This window comes from Dermacentor silvarum, chromosome 8, assembly GCF_013339745.2.
Source record: "Dermacentor silvarum isolate Dsil-2018 chromosome 8, BIME_Dsil_1.4, whole genome shotgun sequence".
Lineage (NCBI taxonomy): Eukaryota > Metazoa > Arthropoda > Arachnida > Ixodida > Ixodidae > Dermacentor > Dermacentor silvarum.
Window position 1 is genome coordinate 51,155,352 of NC_051161.1, and position 26,450 is coordinate 51,181,801.

A 26,450-nucleotide genomic window follows, 5' to 3' on the forward strand; every position below is an offset into this window, starting at 1 on the left:
CTTCTTTGCTGTTTTTTGTATAATAAGCATATTTATGTAATCATAGGAGGTCCGTCCCCCTGGCAGTTTTTTCGAAACTCTGGGACCTCCTGCTGTAATAATATCACCATGTAACTCCAACATGACTGTTTTGCAATAAACTTCACTTAAGTTGACTTGGCTTGACACTGTAAAATCATTTACACCCTTAAAAGTGAATAAGAGTGTTAAATTGGTCTGTAACTCACATACTTACACCCAGGAAAGGTGTAAATGTGCGAGTTATACACCAATCCACACTCTTACACCCTTCAATGGTGTAAATGCGTGAGTTATACACCATTTTACACCCTTACACCTATATAGGGCGTAAATGTTTGATTTATACACACATTTACACCCTTAATTAACTTCAAGGGTATAACTTATTTTACATTGTGTGCAGTTTCGGGACGCTGAGCCCGTCCGCACTGATGAAAAAAAAAATGTATTTACCCTTGCAGTAATCGCGACCAGGGGCGTAGGCAAGGGGGGGGGGGGGGGGGGGGGGGGGGGCTGATGGGGCCTCAGCCACCCCCGAAATTTTTTAGTGCTGGCATGCACCGCCGACCAAAACAACCACCGGCGTCAGGAATCATTCTTTATTTTGTCTACATTGTCTTTTTCACGCTCGAAAAGACATTTCGGCACGAACATTGCGAACTCGGGCTGGATTTCGGGGCAACACCCTTGCACCTGGAGTCACATAACGCAGGGAGCCCCATCTGAGCACAAACTTTCAAGGGCTTTTCGATAGCGATCGGGCGCGTTGCGGCATCTCGCAGCGGCCGCGGAATCTACGAAGCGCATGGACTTTAATTCCGGGACTTCATGGGTATAAAGTTGTCATAAACTTTTGACGCGACTAGTGCACTGACATTTCCAAAGGCCTGCTTTAGATTTTCAATTCTGGAACTTTATGGGGTTAATGTTCTTATATACTTGGGCCAACATGCGCGCACTGGATCCCTCGCGTCCAAGCCGATGCTGAAGTGTAAGCACGTGCTCGCAATCTTCCGCACACACGAAAATACTAAGTATCACCGTGACTGTCAGCTGGCAGCTGATAATTTTCTCCTACCATTTTCAGGAAGCGCACCCAATGTGATCGATCAGCTGGACCAGGGCAGGCATAGTAAAATAAGGAAAACAGAAGACACTTAACGGCCTATTATTGAGGCAGTTCTTTTTTGCGGGCGACAAGGTCTGGCTCTCCGTAGCCATAAGAACAGTGGTCCTATAGATTTAAGCAAAGCCCCGCTGAAAATACTGGTATTTTCAGAGCGGCTTCTTCGCATGCGAGCTAATTGTGGAGATACATATCTGAGGAACCATTTGGAAAGTTGCCCCAGTAATGCATCGTATTTAAGCCAAGATGTACAATACCAAATTATAGAAATTTGTGGAGAAATTATCAAAGAAAGCCTAGATTCAAAAGTAAACGCTGCAGGCTGCTTCTCTATACTTGCTGACGAAACGGCGGATATTGCTGGAATCGAACAGCTTACTGTTTGTGCAAGGTACCTAAACAAGGATGCCAACGATATCGAAGGAGTGTTTTTAGGTTTTAGAACCGGAATAGATGCCCTCTCTCATTGCGACTGCAGGTTCTATGTAAATGTGTACCAACTGCTGCAGATTCTAGTCACCCTTCCAGTGACCACTGCCAGCGCAGAGAGAATATTTTTTAACATGAGATTACTAAAAAAAAAAAAAACTTGCGCTCCACAATGTATGAGGAACGCATGGTTAGGCTGGCGCTTCTATACACCCACACAGACGTTGGCGTCAACGTGTCCGAAGTCATTGACCGCTTCGCTAAACTTTCCCGCCGATTGAAGTTTGTCCTTTAGATAGCGAAGCAGCAAAAATCAATGCAAATAAAAGCTCTGTTTCATCAGGTTCATAAACTCGTAATTATACAAACGTATGACGGTTCATTAGCTTTTAAAACCGCAGAAATTTTCGCTGTTTATTCTAATAGTTAGCATCATGATCAAAATTATTACGCGAATACGAAAATTACGAGGACATCAATAGCCAATTTTGACCGACCTTGCTCATTGAAAGCCCGGCCCACGCGGCGTTTCCCAACAAACACACTCGGATATTCGGTAGTTCAACTTGCCGCATCATCTGTGGCTTTCGTTTGGCCTTTTCTTTCCTTTTTAGCTACCTGCTTTTACTTCTTTTTTGAACCGAAACAATACCCTTCTTTAATTTTGGATGCAGAATATTTGTTGCCGCTCTGCAGGCAGTTAAATTACACATTTTCGTACTGATTTCAGCATTATTCCGCTATTATTCTACCATATATGATGCGGTCGCGACCGCCGCATGGCCCAAGTACATATCACGATTTCTGCGATCATAGTTTTGTTCGTGCCTGGATCGTCTGTCTTTTTATGCGTAAAGTTTAGTATCTGTGACTTGATTTGTCTCGTTTGACGCATTATATACAGTGACGTTTGCTTAAATACGTAGATTTATTGGAGACTTATACGTATACTTAAATAACTTGTTGCGAGGTGTTGTATATCCAAGCAGTGAACTGTTTCCTGTGGCACTTTTTTGCACTTTATCAAGTTGTATCTTCGCATTTGTATAATCCATTCTATCTTCGAATTTATAATGTATATTTTGCAGAACTCCTGCTTTTTATATGTTCTCACTGTTGCGACTACAATCTCGGTGTAATTACAATACACGACCGGTAACAGCTGCTCCTGCGCAATCTATTGCAACAAATGACAGCGTCGTTGAGGTTTTTCCCTGGCCGTTGCACATGTAGAAAAATGTAAACAAGGTTCTTGAATAACAAACATTCATCAAAATATTTGTCCGTAACTTGTTCTTTTCATTGCCTTTACGTTTTTCATATCAGCTGCACGCACTAATTTGCTAGTTTCGAACTAATATAGGGCTAAAGTTCGTGTGATATTTTCTTTACTTATTAAATAGACAAAAAAGCGCGGAAGAATTGATATCGGTTATTTCTGCCACTATTTTTGGGACATACGAATATATTCTTTTATGAAAAAAATACATATTTTACTTGACAGTGTGTAGCGTTCAATAATTCGTTTGCAGCATCTAATATACAATGACATTGGCAATGCAGGTCTTATTAATTAATTTGATCCCTCGTCAAATGCTCTAAGGAGGAGGCCGCGGTGCAACATGAGCCCCCCCCCCCCCTTTCGAACAAGATTTCTGGCTACGCCACTGATCGCGGAAAAAGCCGTAGGACTGGTAGTTATCTACCTTCCTTATGAAACTGTCTCTTAAGTGCTACCTTAGCAGAGGACGCCTGCGCCTGGCGGTTAGCCGAGGTGGCGCAAATCACAGCACATAGCTTCCGAGACTTGAGCGTGACGCGGGCGCGCTCCCGAATCTCGGAGGTCATGCCGAGGAGCCGCGCTCGTTATCAGCATTCTACAGATTCTTCGTTATTTCCGGCAAAATCGTAATATGGGGCTTTTTCTATCTTTTTTTCATCCCCAATGTCGCTTTCAAGAACGTCTGTTTTTGAGAGCTGTTCGTAACGTATCCATTCGGATTTCGAGCGTAAACTTTTGCACTGAGGCCTGCACCCTATCCACACAATCTTAAAATAGGATTCTTATGCGGTCCAAATATTCGGTGCGTTTGGCCTTTCCGTTAAATGGATGTCGCGATTCTTTAAAACCGCAGCCCCGGCTTGCGAATATCACATTCGTTCACGTGAGGGTGTCATTACGTTATCTGTCGACATACTCATTAGCACAATAATGTACTTCTTTACTTGACCCATTCAGACATTTCTCATAAAAATTTGTTTTTTCCTTGGCTATGTAGCGCGCAATGACAGTGCTTTCTTTGGTATCATGTTCAATTAGTGCGTGGATATAAGTATTGGGAAGAAAGGCGAGTACATTGCAGGGAGTCACTCGCAGCTCCAAAGCTCTACTGTAGCAATTTTTAGAAGAATATGTGGAAGATTAAGATTAATATGCAGAAGACAAAGGAAATGCTCAATAGCCTGCCAAGAAAACAAGAATTCAGGATCGCCAGTCAGCCTCTAGAGCTTGTGCAGGAGTACGTGTATCTGGGTCAATTACTCACAGGGAAACCTGACCATGAGAAGGAAATTTACAGAAGAACTAAAATGGGTTGGAGTACATTCGGCAGGCATTGCCAAATCCTGACTGGGAGCTTACCACTGTCGCTGAAAAGAAAAGTGTACAATCATTGCATTCTACCGGCTGCTAACATATGGGGCAGAAACTTGGAGGTTAACAAAGAAGCTCGAGAAAAAGTTAAGGACCGCACAAAGAGCGATGGAACGAAAAATGTTAGGCGTAGCGTTAATAGACGGGAGCATAGTGGTGTGGATCAGAGAGCAAATGGGGGATAGCCGATTATCTAGCTGAGATTAAGAGAAAAGAAAGGAGCTGAGCAGGCCACGTAATGTGTAGGGCAGATAACCGGTGGAACATTAGAGTTACAGAATGGGTACCAAGGGAAGTCCGGAAGCGCAGTCGAGGACGGTAGTGATGAAATTAGGAAATTTGCAGGTGGAAATTGGAATCAGCTAGAGAAAGACAGGGGTAATTAGAGATCGCAGGGAGAGGCCTTCGTCCTGCACAGTGGACATAAAAATAGGCTGATGATTATGTGGAACCCGCTTTTAACGGACCGAATGCGCGATAGCTTCTTCGTTATATGTGGCATTTTGATTATTCGAACCCGAATACCCTACCTGTTGTTGGCCAGGGTGTACAGTTAATTCGCTGTACGTGGAATAATCGTAAAACTAAGACGCGAGAAAAATATACAAGTTGCCCTTTTAAGACAGGTGCGACTATATCATGCATCAAATGGCCATTCTAGATTGAGTCTCGTCTTTTTTTTTTTGCCTTTTTTTTTCCCTTTTCGCGCGTGACACCTGGCTTTTGAAATTAAAAATTAAGTTGGTTCTACGTGTACATAATAGAGTATCTAAGAAAAAAGAAAAGATCTACACTACAAGAGATTAGCGTAGCAAAGGGAATATGTTTTACATAAAAAGCCAATAATTAAATAAAATGCAGTGATTATCTACCACCATAGACAAATGAAACCTCAGGGTAAAAGATTAAAATAACGCTAACACCTGTACACCGGTGTGGTGCAAATGACGTTGATGAAAGCTTTGATTAACGCTTTGACTTGCCGTCCCCGTGTTAAAATGAACAGAATTCAGGCATGCGGCGGAGATTCTCAGTGGCAAACTAGAAATGCCATTCATGGATCTTACGCTCCGAAATTCTTTTTCTTTTTTCGAGAACATGAATGTCGACTTAGACATACAAAGATCATCAAGTGTAGCAATATCATTTCTACTTCAGTAAAATATCGAATTAGTGGTTATGTAACCACTGAGGTAACTATATCTTCAATGACGCTATCAGAAAAATCTGAAAATACAGTATTAGAGAAAATTTCTCAGTACAAGGTTTATCGGTCCATTGAGTGAGCACTGACGACCATTTATAATGGTTCAGAGTTCGCGTATAGTAGCAGTAATAATGTTAATATTCAAGACCAGTTGAAAGTTAGCGCAGTGCGTTTCCCTGTATCTTTCGTATTCGTTTATGGTGCTGCATATTATGGTATACACAGAATCATGTGTTATTAAACTCGCCCAAACCTTTACGGTTCGTCGGAATATCGGAAGGATATTGCTTTGCACAAAAAAGACACCTTCGATTACTGCCTGTTTTATCTGGATGCGACGCAAGTAAGTCGCATGTGGCTGGGCGTCACTTTAAAAAAGGCAGCAACCTCAGAACGTGTTGTTTTGTTGTTGTTTATTATATTTTTAATATAGTGACTGTTTAGGCACCCTTGTGAAATGTTTCCCTAATGGTTTTCAAATCACCTCTTGTTATCATCCTTTGATCATGGAAGAATTTCTTGTTTGTAGGAGAAGCCGGCTTTTCCAAATTCATCCAAGCAAATCACTTCATCCAAATATTATCGCATGCTGTGTAGCTCAAATGAAACTATAATTCCTGATGCTGTTTATTTATACACATGCGACGAAAAGAAAGATTTTACCTTCGAGTAGCTAAATAATTGTAACAAGTAGCTATAGAGCTACAGCAAGAAATAATAATAGTAGCAGCAGTAAATAAGAACGCCAATAACCGGTACCTGTGCATCTCCTCGGCATTTATTACCAAAAATTAAGGAGTATACCGCCTTTCAAGACGAAGCTATTCCATTTCTTTCTGAAGAAAAGGCAACAGGGCACTAGTAAAATCATACATGCTTTAACGTGATAAAACTAAGCCTAACGGTGCTAGCACTAATGTATAAGTCCAGCTGGTAACTGCAGCTGTTACGGGTATGAAGGAACTAAACAATAGCCGATAAAACAAAGATAACGGACACTGAAAGGATATATCTTTAGAAGTAAGGGGACTGTCCTGGAAAAGAAAAGAAAAATACTGATTTCTTACAAACGTTTTCTCGTTTGGCCTCAGTGAGACTTTGTAAATAACTTGATGAGCTAGCGCATTTTGCGCACGCGTGTTTCTTAGTCTGCGCGCTCGTTTTTTTTTTTTTTTTTTTTGCTTTATTGCTTTGTTTCACTTCTTTCGTTTGATCCCTCGCCATTTCACATGTATAGCATAGCAGGTCTGGCTATATAAGCTATATATCCTTTCCAGAGATAATTAAACCTTATCTATTTCTCTCGCTTTTGCTTCACAGTAATACTTATTACACCCAAAAGGGTGTAAAAAGGGTGTTCGGTTGTCGCATGGCTAACACCATCACGTTTAAGGGGTAAGATCAAGCTGTTCGTTGGAACCAATGATGGCATCTTGCTTGCAGACTTTTTCTTGCAAGTAAAAATGATGACAGCTGTGACAGACGACATAAAACGTGCATCAAATAAAGTTTCATATCTATGAAATTCTAGAAATTTCTTGTCGGATATTTCCGTGCCCCAAGCCTGTAACAATGATTACATAAATTTCAACTGCGTCTTTTGTCATCGCACGTCTAGTTAGACCTCCGTTGCCGTCCTCTATACATTTCTGTAAGGCCCTAACTGTTAGGGGTGTTATCCTTGTGACAAGCACACACCTTAAGGGTGTAAATATTTTTACAGTGTTTGGCATTTCGCCTGTTCGAATAAAGCAATGCCTTCTTCTCCCGACAATATTTTTTAGTGACGAGTGACCGAAAATATGGGCTTTAAAAAAGCTAAGGTCAAAATTACTTAGATGTGTGCTATTTTTTGTCACAGTGATCGACGACAGTGAACGGTGCACTTAGCGCACATGCACAGTTGAATTTGCATGTTTGGTAGATACTGATGATAAGGACGGCGCCTACTAAGCATCTTTGTCACCTTCCTCCTAAATGAAAGATTCGCACATTGGACATTGCATTAATTAACAAAAAATATGACACGTAACACAGAAAGAAGTTGAATTATATGTAAGGAGCTACCGAACAATGTCGGTCAGCTCTCATGTGAAGCAAATACTCTTCTAAAACAAAAGAAGAAGAAGCAAACGGGGTGAACCTCGTGTTAGAATATAACCTACCATCTACCCCGTCCTGCGCTGTAAATTAAAAGAAAGAAAGTATACAAATAAACAAATTTATGCGGTAAGGTACATCGCCGTTACCCCCCTCACCTACCCGTCCTCCCTGACATAAGTAGCCCTAATGGCCACATTTCTTTCCGCCTTAATAAACCAACTATTTCCAGCGCTTAGCATCCGAAAAAACCAATCATCTCATCGCACCGTGGATGCAGTCGCAATCTCCAGCAAAGGCAACCGAGTGGCACCGTATACTGAGACAGCGATAGGCGTTAAACCGGGGCCTTTAATCTTTCCTCTAACGATCTCCGGGGCGTTCCTGCACGATCGGTCCCGTTTATCGGCACAATGGCGCTCACGGGGCCGCCACCAACAAAGAGCACACGATACCCCCCCTTCCAAGTCGGTGTCGCCGCCAGCAAGTGCACACCGAACAATACACGACGCAGCATCTATCTAAAAGCGAGAAAGAGAGAGGATGGCGAGTCGGTGCAGAAGGGAAGCACAACCAAGAATAAAGCGAGAATAAAGCGAGGAAGAGAGAGAGAGAGAGAGAGAGAGAAACAGAAGAGTGAGTGAGAGCGACGCACCGATCGGTTCCACGCCTTCAAATATGGCGGCTTCCTTCCCCAGGAGGAGACGAGCTTTTTTATCGCGTCGCCGTCGCCGTCATAAGGGAGAGACACCCCCGCTCGCTCGCCCGCGAACTATACCACCGCCATGACGACGACGCCTTGCAGCTGCAAACCGGAACGAAGCACGCCGCCTCGCCATCCTCCACTAACGCCCGCAGTCGGCGCGAAAACACAAAATCGAGAAGCGTCTCCGACGCCGCCGCCGCCGCTCACTTCATCCTCCCTCGCTTTCTCCTTTCTTTCAAACGCGCGCGCGCGCGCACAACGCGACGCAGCACGCGAAGGGCGCGCGCCGACACGTGCCGTTAACGTGCTACCAATAGCGTTATGGCGCCCGCGGCCATCCCGGCCAATGGCTGGCGCCGTGCGGGCGCCGGTAGCCAATGAAAAAAATGGAAGCGGGAGGGGGGGCGCAACGAAATCGAGGCGGGGAGCGCGAGAGAGGACGAGACGCGGCGCGCGCGGCCACGCGTCAGCCTCTCGCTCGCCTCGCTCGCGCGCCCGCCGGGTCAGGCGCCGGCGAGGTGAAAAAGAAAGAAAGAAAAGAAAAGAAGGAATAAAGAAAGAAAGGAAAGGAGTGTAGCGTGCTGCGTCGGCCTCCGGAGTCAGAGAGGCGCGAGACCTGTAGAAAGCTAGGCGACCGAGCGAGCGTCAGGCCGAACCGCGGAATACCAACGGCGATTGCGGGTTCGGCCCCGGAAGGCCCGCACAGGACGGCACAGCCATGAGTCAGCAGGACAAAGGAGGTAAGGACAACACCCGCGAACGGGGAAGGAAACAAGGATTTGGCGTCCTCGAAGGGCGCGCCGTTTCGAACGGTCGTTTTCCTCGCCTATCGGGGAGGCCCTCCGGAGAAACGGAACGCGCTATCCGGGAAGCGCTGCCGCCGATTGTCTTCACGCCTCGCGCCAGCCACGTGACTGGGAAATTTTTGTTTTCTTTTTGTTTTGATCTTTCCCGAAGAGCATGCGATTTCGTCGGTATACGTCGTTGTTTCCTTCGAGATTCACAGCTTGACGATTTGTGTGCAACTGCTTTTAGCGTTTGTGCGATTTCCAAATAAATTGCGGAATCGCAAAGCGCTGTCGTGACATAGCCTCGAAGGATTGTAACTTTATGATGCATCGCTTGTATACGAAGGTTGTCATTCGAGAATAACGGCAATGTGACCTTGACGTTTTGCGTATCTATGTGCGTGATGTGCTTTTACGTCAAACACACCTAGCTGTGCCGGATCTGTTGCGGAAAAGAGCGCAAAAAACAAAACAAACACAAATTGAACGAAACGAGAAATGACACTTATGTAGGTATCTCAGTTTCATTTGTATTTTATTCAATACCTCCTATAACTCAGAACCCTGCAGAGCTTGTAGCTAATGAACTTAGGTTTTTCTCTGAATATTATTTAAACGTATAAATCATAAGCGTTGTGGACGTTATAATGTCAAGAGTTTACGGCTGCACCTCCAGCTTTGATTTAGAAACTGGTGCTTAAACCAATTGTTGCAGGTGCAGGCAGTAGTTGTAGTAGCTCTGACATGGTTTTCGGACTACTAATAGGTTTGCTTTAAACTGCCAATTAAGCTTTTCGTTTATGTGGAGATAGCCAAAGCACGTAGCATATTGCAGAGTTTTCGGTCGATGTTGACCGAACGCCATAAAATTACCTTGGATCTAATCATTGTTAGATGGAAAAAAAGCGGCATAACTTACAGTTAATGTAAATGTGTAACTAATTACATAATACTATTCCTATTTATGAATTATCAGTAGCCTTCGGCTATCGTGCACTGAATGCAATGGCTTTAGGTTGCTTTCGATGTCGGTCGCAAATTCGAATTTATTATAGCAATACGCCAAATCGGACATAATTTATGCTTCATGAAAGGTAATTACATGTGGCGGTATAATAATGGCACTGCAAGTGTTTCGATTTTTAAATGAGGAAGTGATTTAGCGTTGTTCTCTGGTACCTATAGAAGCGAGCCGGAACGGGTCCGTGCAACTCTTCGGTGCTTTTCCTTCCACATTGCTGTCTTGAGGCAGAGCACGCTTACGGGTTGCAGCGTTTGTATTTTGAAGGCTTTGGAGATCCCGTCGATTATCAGATTCTGACACTGAGGGCGTTGAATGATTAGAGGTAAATGTGCCTAGTTACAAACGTGACACACCTTTGGTATTTATATTAATACAAGATTATTATGCAGAGTGCCATTAGCCATGCATCATGAAGTACGAGTGCTTTTTTTTTTGAGAAATTGTTTTGTGTATCAGTTATCATGAAGCGATCGAGTATAGCGGTGCTAGCTACAGTATATATCCTGATTAAAACAATTCCTTAACTCTGTCAACCATAAATATGCATACTCAGAGAGCGTCTTGCAATTCCTAAAAAACAACAAAAAAAAAAAAATGTTCACTTCCTTTAGAATTTATGCTGCTTTTTGGACAAATTATTGGGCGATCATTTGTGTTTACCTTACACTTAAGGCTATTTTGCATAACGTTATTTTCATACTTATACGCACACCTGTTTAGTACGATACAGCCTACACAGAAGTACAAATCTTGTGCTGCGAAATAAATTGAAAAGTGCGTTCCGATGTGCATAAGTACTGCCGCTATCCTGAAGTCAATCTCATACAATAATGGCGATTTGGAACAGTTACTTGAACATCGACATATTGAACAAACAGCGCAGTTGGTCAGGACTAAGGGAAGTCGAATTTGCATAGCACATTATTTGTCTGGAACTACTACTACATGTTTTACTAAGTCAGAGAAATATACGCTGCAAAATGTTTTTCAAGGAAGAAAAAAAAAATCACGAGAAATCTGTGAAACGGGAAGCATGCCATTAGCTGCGCAGTTAGATGACCTTGTATCCAATTTGAAGGCCTGGCTTATGTGCTCCTTGCTGCTCGCATTGAGTTCTTTAAATGCAATGTGTACTTGCGAACGTACTACATACCATGCCGCACTTCAGAGTGGGATGTGTGTCCAATGTTTCAATAACCAAACAGACATTGAGTCCACAAGTGCTGCGCAATTTCGTTCAAAGTGTGCACAAAAATTATGCAGAAGATTTTAGCAATAAATTGAGCGTATTTATCTATCATAAGGTATTGCGTTATTAGCGTAAGGGCAAACAGTGGGTTTTCTGTAAGATTACACTCCGTAGAGTCACGCAGCATCTGTTTTTGGTGTGTGCTTGTTAGAAAAGGAATTCTAGAAATGGTAACGCCAAGTATCTGAGGACATGACTCTTAAACGGAAGTCTATTAAAGTGATTAGTGGGCTTGCCTCATTTTGGATGCATTGTAAAGAGTGACTTGACTTGTCATAGACGCATGACGAGCATGTTTCGTAGAGAGCATCGCTACGTCGATGAGAGAGCTGTACCTTCCGTTGTCATGGACTGGTCTGCTTTTTTTTAAGTTTGAAGAAGTAAAAAAAAAAAAGCAAAGGTAATTTTATTCTTTTGTCTGCTCTTAGCGACATTTTTTCTATATGCTATTAACGACATATTTTCTTATTCTTGTTGGGGAGAAGGCAAGAAACCGCGCCTACGCTGGCGCATCTACTTATGACCATTATTACTACGATTTCATTTTCATGTATTCATGATGAACTTGGTTATAGTAGCGCTATGTTCGCGCCATTCAAAAGAAATTCGCAGGGATACTGTATTTACAGGTAATTATGCATATAATACCCTGTTTTATGAAGCAGTTGATTAAGATATAGCCACAGCTGGGGTAGGTGTTTGCCCCAGCTATATATATATATATATATATATATATATATATATATATATATATATATATATATATGAATGCGTTACTCGTAGGGTACAGTGCTTCGAGATGTTGTCATGAGTAAGCATGCCTTTGAGAAGTAGGCCTCAAGAAGCATATTTACTTGAGTGCATACTTTAACGTGGTAGCGGACAGATCAAAGCAGGATTCTGCGTACCTCTCAGCTGCAAGGCCTTTAAGTTTCGTTGTGCTTTATTGTTCTCTAATGCAACGAAGAAACGAACTTAAACCACTGGTTTAAAGTTCGTGTAGCCTCCTGAGTCTCAAGAAAATATTAGCGGCACAATACCTTTTATATCCAGTTGCTATGTCGAAGCTCTATCTTTAGTGTCTGGAAAACCTGTTGTTTGGTTAAGTGGCACATGAACGTGCACACAACATCTTCACATACGTTTACAATGTGACCATCGCTTGTGTATTTAGATAAAAAAGAAAGTTGAAAGTTCCTGTTTGCCTTACTTCAAACTTAAGACGTTATTAACTAGCACAAAAAAGGACGTCGCACGACAGCGAGAAGCACACAGGACACAATGCTAGACTTTAACGAACTTCTTGTTGGCCTAAACCCATTGATAAATGCAACAGAAAAGCTACTGTGTTGATTGTTATTCGTGGATAGCAGCGTCGCCTCATCGCATTATAAATAAACTTCAATGTAATATAAATAAAATACCATTGTATTATAAATAAAATACAATGGTCTCAGACGAAGTGTTATTCATGTTCTGAAAAAACCAGCGGTAACAAGATAAGCAAGTCATTTATATTGGAGCCGCATGCACCTGACTTCAAGTTTGAGCAATTTGTTTACATAATTTCTCAGGTGGATCGAGGCGGCACGCTTGTGTTGTTCGTGTCAAATGTCAGAATGGCAAACCGTGCACAGAGAATGCTCACCAAGTTAGCACATTAATTACCACAGTGGTCTTTGTAAGCTGTATAGCCATTTGATACGATGGCCACACTTGACAATTATGCGGTGTAGTTCCGTATTAGACATAAGTAACGGTGGTGGGACGTTACTTTAAACTGTCGAACGTTTTATGCACCATGACCCCTGCAGATCAGACTTCTTAGGTCACAGCACCGATATGCATACGATATTGTTAGAGAGTAATAAGGGTAAACTGAACCATTATTTCTTTTTTAGAACTCTTACCTCTGGCGCTGTATATAGACTCTCTTTGGTTGGCTGACAACATCCCAAGAAATAGCGGGATGAGCGGACGCGATGCAACGCATCACGCTACCGCCATAAGAACTACAGACGTGTGTGCACTGGATGTATGAAACCTTGCGCACATAGTATTAAGGCAGTATTTTTGAAATGGGCCATAATGGTTTGGGTTCATTTCATCAAGGAAGATAGGAGGCGCCTAATGCGCTGGCTATCGTGAGTTCAGTGCTTTTGCTTTTGCGCTACGCTTGCGCTTTTTTGAACTCTTAAAAACAAACGCTTCCGGTACCACATTTTCGATAGTGTATATATAACTGGGCCGTGCATACTTCCCTGTATGTCATAGCGAGCAAGAGTCTCGACTTGCCACGGCTGACTAACAGTGGAGTAGAGGTGCACGCCAGGTACAGACGGTCAAACCCGCGCTTAGTCCCGAGTTCAAGCGATTATTTCTTGAATATTATACTTTCTTCAGCAATGAAACGTTTCGTTAGACGTTTTAAAGCATAAATGTTGCTCTCCGTGCCACTGATGCTATGGTTGCTATGTTAACTTAATTGTTTTCTAGGTTCGCATTCTAATTTCAATAAATGTGCACTGAAAGTGCGAAAGAACGTCCTGAAGAAAACATCGTATTTTCAGCGATAGATGTTACTTTCTCGAAAGATAAAGCTATAGTCTCCAACTGTAAGTAACATGAATCTACAAAGAGAATTCGTGCGGGTTCCTCAGACGTCAATTTTATTTTTCTTCTTATCGATGAGCAACATTCACGTGATTACCAGGGTTCTTCCCTTTATGAAATGTTTTCCCACTTAGTCAACAGAATAGTCACTTTCAACAGAACTTAAGTTCTGTTGAAATCTGATAATTGTTTGCCTAGTCAAGGCTACTTTCATACCCAAGAACACAGAGATACTCCTCCTCTTTCCGATTGATTTGGTTATTATATTCATTGTTTAACGAGTTCTTCCTATATACAGAGCTCCGAGTCAAACGGTTTCTTTCATGCTTACCGCTGTGTCGTACCGCTGTTGTAGGGCCTCGGGCATCGCATTTAAGTGTGAACGCAGTTAAGAAGGGCATAACCAGTGAACAAAGTGTTCGCCTCGTGGTATTTTCAAAAAATTAGTGCGCGGACTTTCGAAATGTAGTCGCCTGCTTCGTTTGCCCAACTATGACCAGTCTTCCTTAGTTATGATAGTCATGCTGACTATGCATCTACGCAAAGGAAAATAAATATACCCTGTATTGGCTCCTGAGCCTAATTAACAAAGCTTTAAGCATCAGTATTGGCCGGAATTTGCTCTTACCAACATTTCCAGTGTAAGATCTTTTCGTGATTGTGGGCCCAGGGACCTTATTGACAAACTCTTGTTAGATGGAACTGCGTTATTAGGTGGCAGCCTGCGCTTATAATACACATCCAATATCACGACTGATTGGCATCAGCTATTACTTAAAGTTATAGCGTAAGAAATGTTTTGTGAGCCAAGATTGTAACGAACTACCCTGATTTTGTGTGTTTCTTTTAAAAAAACACATAAATCATTGCAAAGTTTTATTTCTCTCTTATTACCTTCCAGTAGAAACTTTGATGCCAGAGGGCAATGCGTCACTTTCGCCATCCGGGTGCTAAAATGTAGACAAAATTAGTCTTCGTAGGTGTAATAGTAGAATACTTTATTACCGAAACGAAATACGACACCCTGAGCGTTGAACAAACAGCGTTGTGGTTTCGTTGCGAAGATTTTTGTTGCGTAAGTTCTTTTTGCCATTGGCCAGCCGCATTCATTAATAATGCATCCAGTGCCAAGATTGCTTGAAATTGGTTCTTAGGAACAATTCTAGCGTCAAAACCTTTTTGTGAATACGGGCCCCGGGCCCGTATTTAGAGAAAAAAAAAAGCTCTCGAGCTAGCAGTTTTCGTAAGAGCAGCTACAAGTCAACCGTGACCCTGGGTAAATAATTCACGATTGCGGTCGGTCACTGAAAAAAAAAGCACTTACGACCGAAATCTTTGTGAACTTGGCCCCTGTTCGGCTACTTGGCTACGTCACTACGATGCAGTATACAGCGCGATATACAACGCATAACACGCGGTATCTAATGCGGGCTGTGCGTGTGTGCGATCAGTGACTGCGTGGAGTGTTAACGAATAGCGGCTAGCTAACACTGACAAAAAAACAAGTCCCCTTGTCGGAGCGTCGGCTCCGGGTTTAGACGTCTCTTGTTCGAAATGGCTCGCTAAGTACATCATTCCGCCCCTGTCACATGAACTAAATTCACGAGGGCTGATGCTAACATTAGAACAAAACAATTAAGCAAGTCTATAAAACAAGTTTCTCCATTTGACGCCAATTCTATGAATATTCTCCTGTACAGAGTATTCCCCCATCTACAGTTTCCTATCTCTGCTGGTGCTGGGCTTGATATAGACTCTCTCATTCATCGTATCAACTTAGAAGTGACATATACAGGTATACGACGTTCAGCTATGCATTGTTGCACGTGCGACCATTCATGGGAGGACGTAGAACACGTTCTAGTAAGCTGGTCCTAAGTTTTAGCAGCAAAGATGTGTTTTGAACGCAACGTTGATGAACCTTGATAATCGTCCTTTCGGCACAGGAAAAGTGGCTTGGTCTATGGAATAACACACCATTACAGTGATCAGCTCGGAAAGCTTTAATAACCTTGACTGAAAGTGACATTGTATCTGTGTATTAACACTTTGTATGTCCTTGTGTGTTATGGTTATGTCGCAGCGATATGAAGGAGTATAGGTTGATTTGTGTGCTGTTTTTTTTCTTCTACATTGGCGTGTCGTTGTTCAGCATGTTTACGAAATTTTCTGTATAGCCCGATTGTTTTATTTTTATTTTATATAACCTCATGGTTATCATCCTTTGCTCATTGGATATTCCATTGTTTGTGGAAAAGCCGCCGAGACAACAGCTGCCAACATTTCCAATGTCGTCAGAATAAATCACTCGCTCACAGTTCAAGTCTTCATCTGCCAGCACGTTACTTAGACTCATGGAAAATGGGGAAAAAATCTCGCTTACTTATGTTTCCCACTGTAAAGAATATTTACGTGCAAAATTATTTCTGCCTGAAATCGTGCTCAACATTGTTAAGCCGATTGCCTCTCGTTGACGGACTTCTTTCGTTCTAACAAATATTAAGCAACCAGTGCCCGTTTACAAAAGCAGGCCAGATAAAAAAAGCAGACCAAATGATGTTCTCCAAATAGCCTGCATTCGGTATTTCGAAAAACCATCGATCATCAGTGATACGTTTCTTAGGGCGTCGTGTGGAAATATTGTTAAAACGTGTGACAGTAGAGCAAGACGTAAAGTAAGCAAGCGGGATGCACGAACACTTAATACGAATAACAGTGAAAGGTGAACGCTAAACTAACTGTCGCAAACAAAAATACTTGTCGAAGTTATTCTTCCTATGTATTTCGGGCGTTGGATGTTCGGGGGAGGTGTGTGTGTGTTAAATGCTTGAAACTGGATAACATGAACTCGTTTTCACCACACCGCACAAGCATATTAGTGCACCGTAAAATACTAATTTCGTATATTAGTTTGTTGGCTGGTTTATTTCACGCTCTCTATATATATTAAAGCGGGGATATAACTGTTTCCGTGTGGCAATTTATTTTAGTATCGCTGCATCGATCACTCATCATAGACGCATTATAAGATGACTGTAACTTTGACGATTCGACTTCATTCACTGTACGGACCTCCGGCTTTCAGCAGTACGGGATTTGGTGCAAAGATATAAGCATGCATTTCGGTATACGTATAAGTATACTACAGCGAGTTGGATTTGAACGTCGTTATACCTGCAGTGCTCGCGACCAAGTTTGTGACTATTATACAATGTACTCAGTGGCGCAAGTCGATCAGCAGCCTATACTGACGTGGCAATATTCTGAATGTGGCTTTCACATGCCGAGTGCTTTAACAAGGCATTGGGGTACCAGTTCCCATCGCATTCGCTGAAAGGTCGCCTATGCGAACGGTCTCTTTCGTTCTCTGGGACGTACTGTATTTCTGTCTTTTATTCGAAAAAAAAAGAGAAAGAAATAAAATGAAACATTGCCAGTTTTATTGGCTTGCGGAGAACAGTTAAAGAACAGACCGCGGAGGCGTGATGAATAACTTTTTTACGTTTAACTGCGTCGTAAATGTCTCGTCCTCATCCACAGAGAGATGCTATTGTTTAATGAACGAGACGAAGACGTACACAGTCGAATTATGCATTGATGCTCAGTTTGATGCAGTTAGCTTACAAATGATTACTTTCGGCATGACAGCATTGCCAGTTTATTACACAACACGAGATGGGCTGGCTTGATATAGACAAAGCGGCGTTAAATAAAGGAAGACTCAGTATAATTCTCGGCGGCGCAAAAAGGCGTTTCTTTGGCGACTAGCTCCATCTCGTGATCGATCGCGGCAACTGCAAGGCATCGGGGCTGGCGCACTGAACTATCCCCGCTCTAAACGTAATGCGGAGTGCTGTTCAATAGGGAGCTGCATCGATGACGCGTACGGTTGTCATTTCCGACAGGCAAAAACGCAGTAACTGCGAGGCAGAGGATCACCGCACGTATTACTGTAGGCTGAGGCAGAAACAAGGTAGTGCTAAGAGAGAGAGAGATTGAACAAGGAAAAACAGGTAGCTTAGGTTAACCACATGGTTGTCCGGTTGGCTACCTTGTACGAAATAAAAGGAATTCAGGGATTTAAGGAAAGGCGGGAAAAGCAAAATGAGAGAGAGAGTTCGCGTGCACAGTAGAACGTGTGTGTGATTTTAGCAAAGTCATTAGAACACGCCTATCTTTCTGGGTTGAAGATGGGCGCGGCCATGACTCAACGATTTTGCCTCGGACTTCTTAGTATTTTTTTTTTTCAACCGCTCTTGAATTCCTATCATTGCTGCTTGCTGACATGTCTCTAATTGTAGTAGGTGCAGAACGTGTCATTTTGACGCTGATTCTTATTTTTAATATTTGACTTTCCATGAAGGTTTTTGTTTTTTCGAAAATTGCTTTATCGTCTAAGTTATCTCGTATCTTCTCACAATCCTTTAATCATTATTCATTTAAAAATGTAGTGCTTGTGGCGGAGGCAGCAACCCCCAAAAGTAGTAGCCAACATTTGCAATAAAATCAAAACAAATAAACTAATCAATCAAGCATGGCTGAGTCTACTAGACCTTGATGTGCGTGCTTCTCGGTTAGAACAAAATTTGAGTTAGCATTTAGGACCTCCATCTGAAGTCGCGCGCAAAGTGGTTCTAAGAGCGCGGCGTTCAGGATCAGCGTATAAAGATGACGCGATGTGAAGTTTACGTGGCGTTTAAGCGGAGGTGCCCCGTAGAAAATCCACATTTTATGCTCTGAAAATTTAACTTCGTATTTTTTTAACTTGATAAATATTCCCAGGCCTTCAGATGACGTGTGTGTGAAAGGCAAGGCTAGATTGTACCTATTAGCCTTAAAAATTACATAATTCCATTTACACTTTATAACTTTGACAGGATGAATGCAACTCAGCGATCGCGCGTGAGCAATGCCTACGCCAGCTGAAGTTGCAGATCATCCCTTGGGGGATGCGAAAACTGGAGTGTATGCCGATACCATCAAGATGCAAACAAATGAAATACAGATAATAATAAAAGAAGAAGAAGAAGAAATAACAGCAGTGTTTTATGCCTGTTGTGCGTGTTGCATTTTTTGTGGATCGTTGTTTTTTTTTTGTTTTTTTTTTTGGCTTCGAAATTCCAGGTGACGGGCAAGTTGTGCGTTCGCTATTTGGTTGTTCACGCCATCATGCGCCAATTTTGAATCACTTAAGCCGCAAATTTTTTAGTGATTTATCATTGCTCCAGTCTATCATTCATTATTTACTAAATGTCCTGCTGTTCATATCCTCTGCATAATTGACCTGGTATCTATTTTTACGTCGACATTCATTACTCTTTTCACCGTAGTCAGAGGTCCTTGCCTTCTCAACTATTGTCTCTTCTCGCTACAAGGGTCATAACTATCGCATCCATTTCTGTTAACCTTTGTTGCGACGTATGGGGATGACATTTTCTCGTATGTAGACTATTGTTTCGCCTACCAATTTTTTATCCTTCACCAAACTGATTTCCTGTGCTGCAGGCAATGTACTCCGTTTGTCGCTGTACTCCTCCTTCCTTTACATTTTATGCTCTTCCCTTTCGCTCCTCCAGTTCAGGGTAGTAAACGGGATATTATCATCTGCTTCCCGTATTCACTAAGAAGTTCTCAAGGTATAACTACGGCTAGAAATATTCGTAAGAACAGATGCAAAGCAGTCGTGATGGACCAAAGGTCAATGACGATTGGCTAAGGACATAGGACTCTTACGAACAAAAAAATAAAATAAATAAAACGATTCGTGAATTCGGCCCCTGGTTAACATCCCTCTATTTCTCTGTATTCTCCCTCTCTCTCTCTCACTCTCTCTCTTGCTGATCCTCAAACCTACGGGTACTCTTCTGCTTATAGTACTCTTGTATGATAAGGAAATGTTCGCAAAATTCGGCCTTCTTCAATTCTTCGATGGGCGCTGTAATTTCAGTCCGCGGTCGTTTTTTTTTTTTTCGTCCCTCCTCCCTCAAAATGTGACTGCCACAAACCACAGTCGAACCCACTACCTTGTGCGCGGTGGAGAGAGAGAGAGAGAGAGAGAGAGAAACGTGTTGGGAAAGGCAGGGGGGTTAACCCGAAAAGATTCTGGTTTGCTACCCTGCACTGGGGGAAGGGGAAGGAGAAATAAAAGGCGGAAAGAATAGGGAAGAGAAAAAGCACGCCGTAACCCCTAAGGCACAGTGCTGAGTCGAGTGCGGTCGTCTACTCAAGTTCGTATAGCACATTTCGCTTACTTGATGCATACCTGTGAAGACTATTATCATCTCTCGTAGTTGAGTCTGCGCAAGATGCCACCGGATTTACCTTCAGATTAGTGTATAAAAATAACGGGCTCTGTAACTTTCCGGACGTCATGCTAACACATTTGGAGAGCGTGTTGATCGCCTAGAAACTTCCCTTCGGGTGATTTGCTACATTAAAAAAGACTGCCTTTTGCCCACGCGAAGTTCGTGAGCTCTCCACAGGTGAAAAATTTTCACAAGCGCGCTTCCTCTGGTCTATTCGTAGACTTCCGAGTGCATTGTTTCCTTTTTAGAAAGTATATAGACAACAGTCAGCCAAAAGTTCAAGGATGTAAGTCCGCAGGCTGTCTACAAACATTCCATGGACTTCATTTAAAAGCAACTGTAGACTTTTTTGTAGACTGCCTTACTGGAATTTTGTAGGGAATCGCATATGCAGGAGAGAACAGCTGAGTTTGAACATTCCGAGCTTCCTTGACATAAATGTTCGCTTTTCTTACAGATGTTAGTCGTGTATGCACTGAGCAATACAGTACATCAAAAACAGCACGAGTAAGTGAACACAGAGCATACTGGATTTTTACAAGCAGGAGAATACAGTCCCTCATAACTACTTAAGGTCTCCTGGAAATTCTGTAACTCTAAAGCTTTCTAACAGCATAGAACGGTTGCGCAAGGCAGACAGTACTGACAAAACAGAAACTCAGGCTTGGAAAAAAATGTTGCATCTAATGTAGCATCCACATCTATGTATCCAGATTGGTCGCTTGCTGTTCACCTTGGCGCAACTGTCAACGAGCAGATGACATTTGACACGATCTTAGCAGAGCTCTTCCTGTTTAAACGGATGATAAAGAAGCGAACGGGCCAAATTACCTAGAAAGCCTACTTGTGCGTATTGTAAACAAACCGCACAAATCAAAATCACCCACTGCACACACCGCCAGCTTCAGTTCTTCACTTCCTCTCCAGGGAGGAGTGGATCGCCGCACGACCGAATGAACAATCAGGTTTTTTGGCGCCTACATTTTGACCGAATTGAAGTTCTTGATCCCGACCCTTGAATACAACCGCATCGACACCAACTAAGCCGACACAAATTCAGATGTTACCTCGAGGGTTTTCTACAGCTGTGAAATACTCAAGGAGTCGCCGTGTTGCGGAAAGAAAAGAAGAACGTTTTCTACCCGAAGGAAAGTCCGAATGAGGTCCGAAGTTCGCTTTTCCATTCGGCCGTCGACAAACTCTCTCGTTTTTCAACAGCTTCCCCAAACTTCCCGCGGGTCATCGGTCACGTTGCGCCCCCTCGGTTGTATAGCCGCGGTTCCCGTAACGCGCAGCCTAGTTGCCCCGCTGTCCACCAGCAGTCGCCAGCGCCACGCTCCGACCCATGGTCAGCACCCACTGGAAACAAGTGGGAGGAGGACACGGCAACGTCACATCCGGTCATCGCTCTTCCGGTGACAAGATGGCGGCGCCCCTCCCCCGACGCCACCACGCGTCGGCGGCGAGGGGGCGGCGAGCGAACCGCGGTTCGCGTTCTGCCGGAGAGGAGCGACCGGCCAGTTCGCCGCGCGCCGCCGACCAGAGCACCACCCAGTGGCCACCGCCGCATCCACCGCCACGATGACCGCTGCCCTGGCCGCGTCGTGTCACGCCGTCGGTTCGAGTCTCGTGTCTCTGCGCTTGGCTCCTCTGCCGTCGCCTCCACCGCCTTCCGCAGCCGCGGCAGCTTGCTGGGAGGTCCTCACGGCACACCGCCGAAGCGTCATCATCAGTACGTACTCGACGATGCACTACGAGCCTTTCCTTTTTTAAAATTCTTTTCAAGACCAAGATTAGGTTCGTGTTTTACGGAGCAAGATAGACAGATGCACGCAATAAGTAGGGTCGAAGCGGGTGCTCTCTTTCAATCGAAGGTTTATCGACAACACACGCCGATACAAGTTCAAAAAAGCGACAGGACACAGAATCAGACTCTCTATTGAATGAGGTGGCGAAATCAGCTGTTACACGAGGCGAGTTGTAGTTACATGTTATATAGAAAATGTTAACTGCCTCTCAGTTCGAGCTCGATCAGTATTCCACTCTTCATTCAGATTAGGCTGTTGATTCTTGATCCACATTAGGCTGTCGACAGGACCGCGACGTCTACTAGTTGTCGATGTGCGTGTATACGGAGGACGCTCGGATGCCATGTGCGTTTCGCGGGAGCACCTTGCGGGCTTTCCAGGCCTTGTCTTCTCGTGACGTGTCTCAATTTGTTCGCGGCTGTCGTCTATCTTTCGTGTAACACTCAGCGAGACACCTTTCGGAACGCGTACGCAAACCTGTCGAGCCGAACCGATAACTACGCTAAACCGTGTCGCTGTTCGTATCGCGCGCTCCCCGGTCTCCGTGGGACTCGGCGCGAATATTGAAGCGATGCGCCGGCCTGCGCGGACGACGCTCGCACACTTGTTGCTAGTTTCACAGCGCGCGTTTTTAATGCGTGGATTTCGGCAGCAGCTGATGTCGCGTGCCGATTGTTTTCTCGTAAGTTTTTTCGTGCTGAATCGGGGGCCGAGATCGAAGTGTATAGTTCGATCGACATTCAGCTCGAGTCCGTCGCGTGCACGTTCTGACGACGCTGGTGTAGCAAGAAAAAAAAAAAATGTGCAGTCGTTGTCGTGTGCAGATTATTTTTGTAAGAGGTTTGCGCGCATCTAGGCGCGAAGTTTGAAGGAGTTGGTGGGAAACCGTCGGCATTTTGATTGCATCTGATGTTGGCGAGCTCCGTGAGTAGAAATCCAAGTTCGAAAAGGGAGTCCGGCGCTCACGACCTTACGCGGGAGTCGTGTTTCAAGTACACAACTTCCTTGGTCGAAGACTGTATCACCGAGAAGAATATCGACATGCCTAATCATTTCAGGTTCACAATTTGCGAGCTCAAAAAAAAAAAAAAAAGGACATGCGGTACGTTGCAATGTCTAAGAGGATGCCATAGGCTACAGTATTCACAGGCATGCGAAAGAAAAGAAAAGTGAAAGAGAGAGAAAACGTTCAACGTTAGAGACTTCCTTTCTTTTGACTTTCTTTGCATGGTTCCGTAAATAAATGAATAAGAATTCAGTGAATGTTACATTAGCTTAAGGTGCTCTCGTGTTGCAATACCCTTTGAATATGCTCCGAGTTCAAGAATACCTAGCACATAATTCATGCAACTTTTCTTTCCTTAGTGCTATGAGACATTAGCCGGCCACGCCTACTCACAATATGTCCTACATGACGATTCGCTGGCACCTTCTCCTAAGAAGAGTCTTAGCGTAAGAACTGTTTTGTAAATATGGGCCGTGGAGATTTTACATTCACTTCTTCACTGTCCTCGCATTTTCGGTGTAAACGTCATGCCTATATGTACGGGTGCAACTGCTATACTGTTATGGAATTCTTCGCCGTTCTTTTTCTTTTTTCATTTCTCGCTTTATTGTGGTTTGGGCGATAGTTCCTGCTTCCGTTTTTGGAAACGTGCGCATCGATGACTGATACACAGTATTTCACATTTCCTTTTTATGTACATGTCGCGTAGAATACGCACAATTCCCATAAAAATTTTAATTTTATTTTCGCTCGAAGCAGAATCTTTTGATCATCACGATTCTTGCATGATCCCAGGCGTCTCACAACTGGAATTGAGGTGCAGTCTAATGCTTAAAATAGCGTGTAAATGCAATCGCGATTGTGACGGACGCGTGTATGCGTATCTATATAGCGTGGGTCGCCCTGGAATCACTCGATTATAATTAATTATCTTCGCTGGGATAATCGTAAAGAGCTTGTCAGAGACGGGGGCTATTTCGGGCACTTTGTTTTTTTCAGCGCTTTTTTCTTCACTCGGCCAACGCAAACCTATTTCGCTACTCGTTGTCGAAATAGATAGGTTATCGTAAGTTATAATAAAAAAAATAATTTACATGCATGCTCACGACTCTCGGTTCGCGTTCAGATATAGCCAGCGTTCGCTATAGCCGGTATACAGCAATCTGAAGAGGTCACACATTCCAGAAGTTTGAAAAAAGTATTCACTGCAGCAGCAGTTAAACAGCTTGTTAAATGGGTTAGTCGTGCTCGTACTTCCTTTCCACTACGTTGTTTGTAATCGTCGCCGTCTGACAACCTCCTCACGCTCAGCTTCCTCACCTTCAGCATACACAAAACGATGGACAGTTGGGCGAGTTGGTACGGTAACATATTCTTTGTTTAAGCGCGAAAGAACATGGAGACAAGACCGTTTTCACCATACACGGCGTTGAAAAAAACAAAACTTCAACCGCCACCGCTGGCACTGGGGATCATACTTATAACCCTGCGTCAATGCGCAGTAGGAAACTGGGTGCGCTAAATACTGACGCATTCAAAGCAATTAAGTTTCTCTCTCTCTGAGATATCGAACAACCTTAGTGTCTGACAATTTGTGCAGGCCACGCACACGGACTCTGAGAATGGTGGAGTCCGCGCGCGGCTTTCTGAGGGCTCGCGGTATGCATGCAGTATACTGTAGCAGACGAGGAGGACGTTGTTGTGTGTCAAGTATAGAAGAAAGTACTTTTTTAGGAGTGTGAGAGAGAGGGAGAAAAAAAAAGGCATTCCTTTCGGGCTACCTTTTAGTTGGTATCATGATTATAAATACAGCCGCGCGCGGTGATCACGAAGACGTCGGTGATGAGGTGCGCTGCGGTGTCTCGTGAATCTGTACATCTAGAAGATTGGAGAGACATGCAGGCAAGGCGGCCCATAGCGTTGAAGACAGCGGCATCATTAGAGAAGCGAGTGAGCAAGCAGATAAATTGTATTATTCCATCCATTTCTGCTCTATAGGAAGCAACAACAACAAGGTGCCAGTGTCCACATTCAGAGCCAGCTGCTGCCGCAGCGTAATGAATTCATAGGCGGAGGGAACACTGAAGTCTGTTGATCTTTAAAGATAGCGTTATTGACGGACGGCATCCACTTTGTACGTGTCCGTCTCACGAAAAATGTGGGCAGAATCCGTAGGCAGTGCGATATAACGCAGCGTCTCGAAGCGCTAGCTGTCACGAGGGAATAACGAGAGAAACTGGCACGCGACGCAGGCACCAAACGTTTCAAAGAGCTACGTACACTTTGCCAAGAGAGAAGTGTGCGTGAGGTCGCGGCCTAATCGTTAGAACATGTTGACCAGCTGCGACGGAAAACGCGTTCCATCTGCACCATCGGGTCAGCGCATTACTTCACAGCATTATATGCGCACTTGACCAACGCCTCCTACATAGCGCAAGGCCGGTTCACTTCGATACATGACGTCATGATACCTTGCCCGACTGCCATAGAATCTATTGGGGATGCTCCCGAGTAAGCCGCAGTGATTTTGACGTCACCGCTTCGTCACGCCGGGCTTGGCAGTGGAAACTTCGGTCCAAGTAGCATGACGTCATAAAGCAGAGTGCACATGCCTGATATCTAGGAGGCGTTGACTTCACCTACGTTGTAAGTATCTAACAGACAACTCGAGGCGTGTTGAGCGTACGCGAGCGCATCACATATGAAGCACGAAATCTCAAGTTTGTAAAGGGATACGATGTATATAGGAACGTCGCTTTTATAAATGTGATTGTGGAAATATTCGCCCGTGATGCAAGCGCGAGCGCAGCCGTCGAGACATCACAATCATCACAATCTAAGTACTCTATTAGAGAACTATAGCGGTGCAAAGTTCTGGCCTAGTTTCTGTTAATTTTTTTTTTGCGCTTTCAAATCGGCATGCATTTTCTTACCTTCTGTGAACGGCGTGGTACATGCTGGTAGCACGAAACGACCGTTGCGACGCCGCCTTTGTGCATGCGTAGGACCGAATATTCACGTGCCGCATAATTTCCCACAAGAATTGTTATGGGGAACTGTTGCCACGCTATCTTTCAGATACCGTGGCAATAACGAGTAGCACGTGCACAGTCAACCACAAAATATTGCGGACCATGAAAAATGAGAAAAGGCTGAATATATCTACAGCCTCACAATGCCAGCCAAGTATTTGCATTTTGGGCCTCGACTAGAATATGCTAACAACATTGTCGTTCGTGTATACAGTTTTACTGGCTGCTGCTACAGGCTGCATGCTCGGGAATGGAACGTTTTCTGAGATCCCTTGATCCGTAAACTTTTGTGGTTGACTGTATTTGTTTAAGCTTCAGGTAGTCTTGTCTCGTCATCCATTATACGCTTTATTCTTATTTGCATTTTTTTTGTAAATTTTCAA

General features: G+C 43.7%; 1 protein-coding gene across 2 annotated transcripts in view; it reads left to right on the forward strand.

Moving 5' to 3' along the window:
• Positions 1-8,860: 8,860 nt before the first annotated feature.
• The window catches only part of LOC119461215 (protein lin-28 homolog), a 176,917-nt gene continuing 159,327 nt past the window's right edge, over positions 8,861-26,450 (forward strand). Inside the window, exon 1 of one of the 2 annotated variants that reach the window (XM_037722439.2) lies at positions 8,861-8,982. In XM_037722439.2, coding sequence (XP_037578367.1) covers positions 8,961-8,982 — 22 coding nt within the window. In that variant the 5' untranslated portion in view covers positions 8,861-8,960. Of the gene's footprint in view, positions 8,983-21,787; positions 21,954-26,450 lie in introns of those variants that run through there. The other variant, XM_049672045.1, reaches the window with a different exon arrangement.